The following is a 12,011-nucleotide window of genomic DNA, read 5'->3' as shown; positions in this document are numbered from 1 at the left end:
TAAACATGAGTTTTATTCACATTCCTTCATTCTAATCTCTTAAACCCTTAAATAAACACACCCTAAATTTATTAATTACTTACTCCCCTACTTAAAAAATTAAAAAAAAAATCAAAAAAGTTCATTAGAGAGGAGGAGACCTGTTAATACATGGCCCGAGATATGAGCCGTACTTAAATATTCATCGGATGGGACACGTAGATATGTAATATTAAATATTTTGCAAAGGAAAAATCCTAAATTTGTAGATCAAGAAAGCTAAGGTTATTACCGGACTCCAAGGAAAGCGTTGACACTCAACTGTACCGCAAGAAGCCATCTTTACTGAAATGCATTTACTCAAACAGGATCAAAGCTGCAGTACACCGAATGGCCTTCCTTCATGTTCGTTAATGAAAACTTTATTGGTTTATCCAATTGTCCAGCTCCACCATTGAATTAAATGTAAATTTAGTCTAGACTTTTTATTAATTCTCTCCACCGGGGTGGATCTGTTAGTCGGCCGTACGGGGCTGCAGTCCGATGTAAAAAAAAAAAAAAAGTTAGTTTAATTAAAATTATGAAAATATCATTAATTATTAATAACAAAAATACCATTGATTGTTCATTACAAAACACCATCCATCATCATTACTTCCACAGGCACCATTAGAAGAAAAACAAAAAAAATATCATTATTATTTTTCCTTTACTTCCACCGACACCATTAGAAAAAACAAAAAAATTTCCAAACCCTTCCCGATTCTTCATTCTTCGTCAATTCACCTTCATTGCTTCACAAATCATAATTCATCATCCGTTCATATCTTCCGATTTCTTTGCAATCTGTAAATTTTTCTATTGATATGTTACTATACTTTTAGAACTTGCATAAATTATTTATTTTTCTTAGTTAGATTTTATTGATTTATTTTATATATTATTTTAATTTATTATTTTGATTGGCTTTTTTTAATTAGTTTTGTGATTTATTAGTTTGAGTTGATTTATTATTGTTATTTTTTCACTAATAATATTTTTTTTAAATATAAAAGATTAACAAAATTGAATTGTTTAATTTATTTAAGCATGCTAATTAAGCTTGTAATTATTAATTAATTTATTAATTCTTCTTTAGTTTCATGTTATGGTATTTTATAGGCTATAATGTCCAATAAATCCAAGTAGTAGATGAAGCAAGTTAAAGGACCCATTTAAACATATTGATAAAAAAATAAATAAATGCACAATCTTCACAACAATGTTTTAGGGCTCATTTGGTATGCCGGATTGGATTGGATTGGATCGGATCGAATTAGATAAGATATGATTGAATTGGATAACACTAGATTATATATAATACTATATTATGTTTGGTGCAATGTTGGATTGGACTATAAATAATCATGCCTTATGTTTGGTATGACATGAGATTGACTAGTAACTAATAATATGTCATATATATTAATTTATCAAAATTACTTTAGATTTATTTTAAAATGACATGAAATATAATCTAAATTAAATTAGTAATTATTGGTAAATTTGTTAAAAAATACAAATTCTTCCCTTAATTTTTTATATTTAACATGTTATAGTTTTAAACTTATATTTTACTAAATAATATCATTATAAACATAACAGGAATTATGAGAGGGATAGAGAGGAATTTTGGGCTTTTTTTTTTCTTATCCTATGGCTAAGTTTTAGCTTATCCCACACTCCCCCTTGTGATAAAATTTTGACATTGTTTGGACTAAATGGTGGGCTCCACTAATTTTATCCCACAATTATTTTTGGTTACCGAACACTGCATTAGGATAATTTTATCCTAAAATTGTCCAATCTCATCATTTTATACTTAAACCAAATGAGCCCTTAGAGAATAGGTTGCGGTTAAAAACCTCAATAGTAGCTACCAAGTAGTCAGATACTATTGATTCAAAATCCATAATTGATGAATTCTATTGTTTGAAGCTGCGAAAAATAAAATTTTAGTTATATTTTTATTTTGAATTACATTTTTATAAAATTATTTTGTTTAAAGTAATTATTATTTGGTGTAAGATTTCTAATATTCTCATCTTATTATGTGTATTTTATTTTTTTATAAAATTTTATGTTTTCTTTATAATATAACTTTAAAAAAAAAATTTAACCGGGGATACTTTAAAATCCTAGATGCGCCCCTGCTCTACTCAATTATTTATTGAATAAAGTGAAAGCAACCAGTCAAGTAGGGATGGCAAAATTCGAGTCCAGGTTCGGGTTTAGCCTTCCCGATTTCGGACCCGAATGCCATTTTCTTCTCCCGGACCCGGGTTTTAACCCGGATTTTTTCACCTGGGTCCGGGTCCGGGTTCAACCCAGAAAAATCCAGGTTTTCGGATTCCGGGTTTTGAACCCAGATGGGCACCATTTTTAGGCTTGTTTCAGAATGTAAAAACAGAGGTAAGGCACTGAGTGTTGAACTTGCAACTTTTTTCCATCACTGATTGCTTCAATGCGAAAATAGGAATAATATTTAAATCAAACAGAAGAAATTGATTAAAGAATATAACAAAACAATGAAGCAAAAATGCAAAACAAAACCCAAATTTTGTGATTGTCAGCTTGTCATCATCAAACAAAAGCTAAACTAATAGTAAAATAGAACACAAATGGCGACAGGGAATGAAAATCCAGTAAATTTGTATAGTTGGTCATTGCTTCGTCTACGTCCATGAATCCCAATTCGTCACTTCGTGTGCATGATATTCTGTTGCCAGCCGTGACCGTGAATGAGTTTAGGAGATATTGAGAATTCAAGCCTTTGATGATGATTGATAATGATTTGATGATGATGATTTAAATTGGTGAGTTTGGGAGATGAAAATGAGAGGAAATGGTGGTGGCTGTGAATTGATGAATTTTTGGGAGATGAAAAAGAGATGAAATGGTGGTGGCCGGTTTGAGTTAAAAGCCAAAAGTGCAAACTAGGGTTTTGTTCTTTTTCCATACATTTTTTTTATACGTATATTGAATATAAATATATCCGGGTCTGGGTTCCGGACATACTGGTTCAGTTGAACCCGGAACTAAACCTGGATATGTCCGGGTTTTAAAAAATTAATACCAAACCCACATATTATTTAAATGCGGTACAGGTTGAACCCGGCCCGGATCATCCGGATCCAAACCGGGCCTAGATTATTTTGCCATCCCTACGGTCAAGTAATTTAACTTACAGTTATTTATTGACTTTTTATTTAGTAATTTGGTTTTAAATAAATTTCCTAAAAGAATAACCAGTTTGTAACTGAAGAGGCGCTATTAGAATTTTACAGGGGTGTTAAAAATTTAACGTCCGAGAGTCAGGCCATGCTCAGGCTTTCTGATTGAAGCCCAGGTCTGGGTCCAAGCGGGCCAACACATGTGAAGCCCGGCCTAAGAACACCCTCAAATAAGCTAGACCTAGCTTATGCTCTTTTTCACCAAGCCCACGTGTTTGTGCTGTTAATTAATCTGTAAGCACATGAGGGTGGTGCTAATATCCAATTTAAAACCCCAATTACATACAATGGTACAAGTTCATCACTTCATAAGATTACATAAATGATAAATTTATTCTCATTTCATCATTCAACTCCCTTCTTCGACAATTAAAAATTTACAACAGACCATGCAGTTATTATATTAAATGTGAAAAAGGAAAAAGATTTTGGTCCCACAAAAATCACTTGAAGGCAGGAGGTGGATATGCGAAGGAGAAATGACTTCCACAAAGCAACGGCAATTAAAGCACAAAATCTGAACTCTGATACTATAAAAACAAAAAAAAGATTTAACGTTGAGGAGGTTTCAGAAGGCAGGGCATCCTACAGAAAAATATTTTCAGAGCCAATGATTTTTATTGTTCTCTTCCATTTGCCTTCGTCCCCATCCGAATTAATTTAGAAAAATAAAACAATTACAAAAAAGAAATTCCGCAACATTCTAATTTCTTTCATATTGTTGTTGTGGTTAGTAATGAAACTTTTAAGTTTAGTTAAAGAAGCAAAAAATAATAATAATAATAATAATCAAGAATACCAATCAATTGCATCATTCTCATTGAATCTTATTTATTATTATTATTATTATTATTATTATTATTATTATTTGTAATTATAATGTTATGGTCATAAAGTCCAATTTGTTCATCACCATAAAAAGAGTTGACGACGGAGAGAACTCATAGTGGAAGAGAAAGAGAGAGGAAAGAAAAATTTAAAAAAAAAAAAACTAAATCATTCGTTCATGATTTATTTTCCCATTTCAAAGCTAGTACGTATCTCTTTATTTTTTATTTGACCATATTATGATTCATTGTCGATTGTTAATTTGATTTCAAATTGAATTCTTTACAGTATCATAGTTAATAATGCACTATCTCTGGTAGCAATGCAATTGATAAAAGTCAAAGGTAATGTCACAAAGCACTATGGATATATTGTAAAATTATTGTGTGATGCATCCCAAAATATTAGTTGCAATATGCACACTTGTGTTAAATATATGACGAAGCATGCATACTTTAAGCTTACCGTGTATATAGATCGTTTGAGAAGGGGAAAACTAGGAAACAGAGATCCATAATTGTAGGAGAAACTATGATGAAGTAAAATATTTAAAACAGTTCTTTCAACGATTATTATTAAATAACACACATGCAGAATAAAAACATGAAATAATTTTTTTTTTTTATAAAAAAAAGTAACATATGTGGTTCCTCTAAGGCGAAGATACTCAAACTTGGCAGCTGCCACAGGAAATAGCGACCCAATAATGCTTTGCATTTTCTCAACTTAGGACAGGTCCCTTACAAATGTCAACATAGTGTTGAACACAACCAGCTACAGGAGTCGTAGAGAAAATGAAAGAAATGGACATAAAAGTCCAACAAAGGATCACATAAATCACACAGTTCCAATTACTAACAACAGTAATGGCATTAATATTGGGCTAGACCATAACCCACATTGGTCCACAGCAGACTGTGAGTCGCCCGGGTTTATTCACACTCGTCTAGCAAAGGGAAACGAGAGTTTCAATAACATATGGTACAGAGCTAACATTATTTCTGTCTAATACACATGGCTAAGCCTCATAAGAACAAGTTCAGATCATAATTGGTTGGTATCCATCTTCGTACTTATTCCTACGCCTGTAACCCACAGCGGCAGCAATGACAGCAACTCCAGCTAAAACAAATGCTCCCCAAACAAAAGCAGAATGGTTTATATCATTGTACATCTGCAAAAACCATGCAGTTATCACTTATCAGAGGCTTGGTGTTTCTTGCTAAAATCAAGAAGAGGATTATAGTTCTATTATCGCCTAAGAATCATATTAAACAGTTTCTACTCCAGCAAATAATAATCTTCTCATCAACACTAATCAAAACGACCGTCTATAATCCATTCTCTATACCATTTCGATAATCAAAGAGGTAAGACAATATTCCTCCTCAATTCTAGAATAAGTTTTTTGCTCTCCGGTATCTTCGCATGTGCTCACAAGCATAATAAATTGTATTGCCGAACTCACTATCTAAAAATATGAAAAGGGAATCTTACCTTGCTGAAAACATCTAAGAATGAACTGGACTCAGGCACCCTGTCTGCAACCAAAATGTAGAAAAGCCCCATAACTCCTGTGTGATCGCGGGAGCTGCTGTAGTTAGATTCCACAATCAGAGTTTCCTTATCTGTTATCCTGAGGAAGCCTGGTTTAGGATAACAGGTCGACATTCCTACAATATATCCAGCCTCGTTTCCAGCTTCCTTCCCATTTCCATAAGCTGGAATTGAAGAGCACATAAGTTGTCCATCCTGATTTCACCAAAAACAAGCATATCAATGAAAGAAGACATAGGGAATCAAATTCCTTCCACAATCATCACACTGGGTTCTGAAAAAATTACATAAAATGAATAATGAAGAATTGTTCTTCAAAAGAAAAAGGGAAAACATCCAGCCAATTTCAGGGACCATAACACTATATATAAAACATCAATGTTATCGAAACTTTGAGGATGACAAACAAATCAAGCAGCTAGAAGCTAAAAAATAGTCTACTTTGGAAATATGATAATGTCACACTCACACGTCCTCAACATCTAATTAATGTTGTAAACATTTACATAATCTTAAAACATTCTGACAATTCTTTTGCAGTTAAAGAAACAATAACTTTCAAAGCATAATCTAACAAGAAAATTAAAAAGATCAAGAACTAGTACACGTCTTCATATATCACCAGTTTACCACCAACCTAGCAGATAAGAATGATAAAATTAAAATGGAAAGTAGAACACAGACAAAAGAAAAGGCATGCCACGTGAATGCAAATTAGATATTGAATTCACCTCTCTGTATAGAGCTGCACCAATGCCCCCTGAGTGCTGATGGGCAACGCCATAGATGATGTAACCACTGGTTGGCATCGTGACACTGGTCCTTTTGGTGTGGACACACCCATTATCAGCCACATCACTGGCTTTACAGGGCTCAACAGAATATTCAATCTGCAATCAGAGATATTCCGATGGGTCCACCATTGTGAAGAAATTAAGTCACTAAGAGTTGCAAGAAAATCACAAATCAAAACGTTTACACTATTGATTATCAAATTTAAGGGCTGAAGTAAGTGTTTGTGCTTATGTGCTCTTGAATGTCTATAAATTTGTGCACATTTAATAAAAACTCCTCCACATTAAACAAAAAATATCTTCAACGCAAGTCATTTCATACACACATATAGTATGCCGTCAAAGAGGACTCTAAGCCCGAAGAAATTTTTCCAGAAAATTACGATTAGCTTTATGCAGATTCCAACTTTGTGTTCATTGCATCAGTGAGTCAATTCCATTTTTCCAGTAATGCACCAAAACAAGCATTAAATGATTATATAACAACCTAGTTCAATGAACCATAAAAGATGAAGAAAGTAATGCCAAGGCTATTCCACTGAACGTCCCAAATAAAATTAATTTCTGTTTCAGCTTGGAGAGTTTTGTAAAAAGAATTTCACTTACCTGGCAATGATGCTGTATGCTGAATCTAGTGGAATCACTAAACCGTGTTTCATTGTCAGTGACATCAAATATGTAGATTTTAACAGGCACAATGGAAGTGTCCCAATCAACCCACTTTACGGTATATCTCAAATAGAGGCTCCTCCTGGCACCTTCAAAACCATTTTTCACTCTACACTGAGTACCATCGTAACAACACGCAAAACCACCTCTGTAATTTGGCCTTAGCAGCTGGCCATACTCATCCACTGTAACATTGTACAAATCGCACTTGCATTCAGTGCATCCCAACCTATCTTCGACACCTCGTGTATCAATTGCATGGACATTAAGAACCCATCTCTCTTCATAGCCTGCAGGAATTGTAGCAGGATTGCCAATTTCTATACCATAAGGATCTGGAATATGAGTTGCTGTTCCTCGTGTCTCAGAGCCAAGGCCAAAAAACTGCCCAAGACAATTCCTCTGGCATATGCCATCATTTCTCGCTGAAATGTAATCTGATTCACGAAGAAGTCTGTTGCCATTATACTCCAGTACTTCTGCATCTTTACGTCCATAGTATCTTTCAACGACCCAATGGTGGAGATAAGTCTCGTGAAGAGGAACGGGATATCCTGCCTCATCAATTACTTCTGCATTAAAACTCTTTAGAGCAATATGACCTCTCGGAAAGTCAATCCCATAGTAAAATTTATTATCAACGGATCCTGGCCCCAGCACAAACTTAGGTGACAAAAAGACTTTAGATTTGACATTATAACCTTGTGAGTATGGAAAGCTTAATCCCAACAGAAAAATGGCTACCAGAATCTTCCATCCTTGAGAAAAATTTCTCATATCCCTGTCAGCTTTCTTATATCAGTTAAGCCATAAATGAACTGGAAATCCAAGAACATAAATAACTAAACACAACGTATTTGAGACAAATTATAGAGGTTACTGAGATTGAACTGGTATTTCCGGCTTTGTGTCAGTTAAAACGTGCTCCAACCAAAATAAATTGGATAACAGCAAACAACTCTCGTATATCCGAAACCAGGTCAGTAATTGTAATTTTTAAATAATCCCAAAAAAGGTTTGTAAGCAAATAAAATCCAGCTATCTCACGTACAAGCTCAATCTATTTTGACACATGCTTGGAAAAGTTTGAAAAGACTCTCAACTGTTCCTAGCAATCACCGCGGTAATAACAGAGGGGGCCTACGATATTTGACTGATTAACAAACTAAAATGAATATCTAATCCGTTCACATGCAACTTGGGTCATCAAGCACCAGCAGAAAGATATATCGCAAATACTAGAGTGCATAAAACTATTGAAAAGCGTCAGGTAAAAGCAAAACCTGCGAATGAGTGATCATTTAATCGTATAAAAATACAGAAACTTGACATGAACGAAAAATGAAAACAAACGATAAAATTTGAGAACAAAGAACGTACGCAGATTGAATGGTCAACGGCCTTTTCAGACAGTGAAAGACTGAAAGTTTCAGCTCCTGCTAGTGTGCGTCGCCTTAGTTCTTTCTCATTACATTCACAAATGAATTAACTAATATAAATGGCCCGCTACGTGACTTGGAAAAATGTGGTAGTCACAGGATCATCCACGTGTCCGATTATCGTATGGTCTAAATTAGGGATGGCAATTGTACCCGCAAACCCGTCTAAACCCGTCCGTTACGGATAATTTTACCCGTTGCGGGCGGGTTTAGTATTATAAATTAAAACCCGCACATGGATGCGGGTGGGTTTGGTATTAACCTTATATCCGGTGGATACCCGCATGGATATCCACCAAACCCGTAATATTTTTTTCAAATATTTTTAATTTAATTTTAATCTAAAAATGTATAAAGAAAATAATGTCATTAATTAAATTACCAAATAGCCAAAGGCTCAAAGTTGTTTATGTGTGTATGTGGCCTATATCCTATTCTAAAGTCATAATCTAAAGAAAACTAAATGTATTTTCCTTCGAATTAGTATTTGAAAATATTAATCTTAATTATTATTATAAGCATTGTGTTGGATGGGTGCTTATGGTGGTGAATGAAATGAATATCTTCTCTTGGAGCTTGTTTTAAATGATAATATGAAATGTAATTATTATTTTTAGATACTAGTTTGTGTTTTTTAAATGGATTTGTGTAATTTATACTTAAATTTGAGAATTTATGTTGAATTGATGTGGAAATTTTAATTTTTCATTTACATTATTTAAATATAAAATTGAGTATGTTATATGAAATTTAAAGTTATGATTATAAATTTATATATTAAACATTTGTGATTTTAAATACGGAAACCCGCAAAAAATCCGTCGGATACCATTGCGGGTTTAGTAATTGTTAAAACCCGCTGCGGGTGGGTTTTTGTAAAAAAATTAAAATCCGCTGCGGGTTGCGGGTGGGGTTGGTAATTTAAATTTTATGCGGATTTGGGTTTGGTAATGGCAAACCCGCTGCGGACGGTGCCCATTGCCATCCCTAGTCTAAATGGTGAAAATTTAACTATTTTGCACCAAGTGATAGACTTCAGACAGAGAACTGAAGATTTAGAATGGCCTAAGCAGTGACGCAACGAGCATTTTTTTTTTTTAATCCTTTTGTCGCATCAGTAGAGTATGTACTGTTGCTTCTAGAAAAGCTAAATGTTGAAGAAATTGAAAGTTGGAGCATCGACATAAATGTGATAGTCAAGAAAAGCAATAATGACAAAATAGCCATATCAGCTTGATCGTTCTTCCATTTATCTTATGTCGCTACTTAGTCAAGCGTTCTGGCTACGGCAAGAAAAATTGGATAATGGAATGATGATTCTTGATTGTTCTTTCATTTATCTTATGCGAGGTCGTTCTTTTCTCGCTCCCCTATTTAGAAAAAAAAAATTCAAAAAAATTCATTAGATAGAAGGAGACCTATTAATACATGGCCCCAGATATGGACCGTACTTAAATATTCATCGGATGGGACATGTAGATATGAACCGTACTTAAACTTCATTGGTTTATCCAATTGTCCAGCTCCAGCATTGAATTAAATGTAAATTTGGTCTATATGTTTGCTGTAGACTTTTTATTAATTCTTTGCACTGTTATTTATTGAATAAAGTGAAGGCAGCCGGAAAAGTAATTTAACTTACAGTTGCCTAAAAATGAATTTCCTAAAAGAATAACTCGTTTGCAACTAAAGGGGTGCTATTAGAATTTTGGAAGGGTGTTAAAAAGTTAACGTCCAAGAGTCAGCCCATGCTCAATCTTTCTGATTGAAGCCCGGGTCTGGGAGATTGGGACTCTCCAAGCGGGCCAACACATATACAGCCCGGCCTTAGAACACAACACCCTAAAATAGGCTAGATAGAACACCCTAATTTGGCTCTTTTTCACCAACCCTACATGTTTGTACTCTGTGCTGTTAATTGATTTGAAATTACATGGGCAAGGGCGGCGCTATTGACACACCTCTAGCGTCCAATTTAAAACCTGCATTACATACAAGTTCATCACTTCATAAGATTACATAAAATGATAAATTTATTCTCATTTCATCATTCAACTCCCTTCTTTGACAAATAAGAATTTACCGTAGACTATGCAGTTATTACATGTGGATCCAGCTATGTTGGAACCGTTCCAAAGGTAAAGCATTCTTTCATAACCACACGATCAAAATTATAACGTATTTTTCATTATTTATTATTTTGCGTGTGCGGCTATAATTTGTGTTTTAACTTAGAGTAACTCCAAAGTATTCATGACCTTATTTAAATGTGAAAAAGGAAAAAAAGAAACAGATTTTGATTCCACAAAATCACGTAAAGACAGGAGGTGGATTTACAAAGGAGAAATGAAGGGGGTGATGTGAAATCACTTCCACAAACAACGACAATTAAAGCACAAAATATGAACTTTGATACTGTAAAAAAGATTTAATGTTGTGGAGGCTTCAAAAGGCATGGCATCCAGCAGTAAATCGATAGATTTTTTCAAAGCTAATGATTTTTATTGTTCTCTCCGATTTGCCTCCTTCCCCATCCGAATTAATTTAGAAAAATAAAATGATTACAAAAAGAAATTCGGCAACATTCTACTTTTAATTTCTTTCGTATTGCTATTATGGTCAGTAATGAAACTTTCAAGTTTACTTAAAAAAGCCAAAAAAAAAAAAAAATCAAGAGTACCGATCAATTGCATCATTCTCATTGAATCTTTTTTTTTTTTTGGTAATTATAGTATTATGGTCATAAAGTCCAATTTGTTCATCACCGTAAAAAAGAGTTGAGCCGGAGGGGGTGGGGGGGGGAGGGGAGCAAGATGTGAAGAGAAAGAAGGGGGTGTAAACTCAATAAGAAATAAAGGTTATTTTTGGAACTAAAACTGTGCCATAAGAGTTTTATAATTTTCAAATAATTATAATGGGATAGATAAAGAAAAGGGGTTTCAAAAGATATTTAAAGGTGCCAATAGTAAAACTCTATAAGTAAATTTCATCTTCCCATTATTCATTGACAGCCTGTATAGTGCCTCCTTCATTGTATATTTACACTAAGCCCCCATGTCATTACTCTTGAATCTTGATGCCAAAGTTAGTTGATTGTCCACTTACGCCATTGCGCTCTAACCCACCCTCATAACAAAAGTTGAGAGTGTCTGTGTCTTTGAGTTCCAACAGCTAAGTAAGAACTCTGCTTTCTATAATTGCGCAAATGTAAGTATTCTCACTTTAGACAAATTTTATAATACATCGGAATTAATACAATCAATTAATGTATGTATGACATATATTTTTAGATTTAAAACAATTATTATTTGTATGATGGCTTTTTACATTACACACACATATATCATAACATAATTTATTTATTGTATAACTGATATGACACTTTTGATGTATTCTAAAATTTGAGAAATTCTACAATATATCTAAGGTACCATGTCAATCATACAACAAATAAATAATGTCATGACATGTGT

At 33.8% G+C, this 12,011-nt stretch overlaps 1 protein-coding gene across 1 annotated transcript; it reads right to left on the bottom strand.

Moving 5' to 3' along the window:
- Nucleotides 1–4,772: 4,772 nt before the first annotated feature.
- Nucleotides 4,773–8,638, bottom strand: LOC18043549. Its single transcript, XM_006436921.2, has 5 exons — nucleotides 8,480–8,638; nucleotides 7,037–7,880; nucleotides 6,368–6,526; nucleotides 5,577–5,831; nucleotides 4,773–5,253 (listed from the first exon to the last, which is right to left on the bottom strand). Exons 2-5 carry the CDS (start codon nucleotides 7,874–7,876, stop codon nucleotides 5,119–5,121), a joined length of 1,389 nt encoding a protein of 462 aa, XP_006436984.1. The 5' UTR covers nucleotides 7,877–7,880; nucleotides 8,480–8,638; the 3' UTR covers nucleotides 4,773–5,118.
- Nucleotides 8,639–12,011: the final 3,373 nt, after the last annotated feature.

Source organism: Citrus clementina, unplaced genomic scaffold (assembly GCF_000493195.1).
Source record: "Citrus clementina cultivar Clemenules unplaced genomic scaffold, Citrus_clementina_v1.0 scaffold_4, whole genome shotgun sequence".
Lineage (NCBI taxonomy): Eukaryota > Viridiplantae > Streptophyta > Magnoliopsida > Sapindales > Rutaceae > Citrus > Citrus x clementina.
The sequence above is the reverse complement of the archived record's forward strand: the minus strand, read 5'-3'. Positions and strand labels throughout refer to the sequence as shown.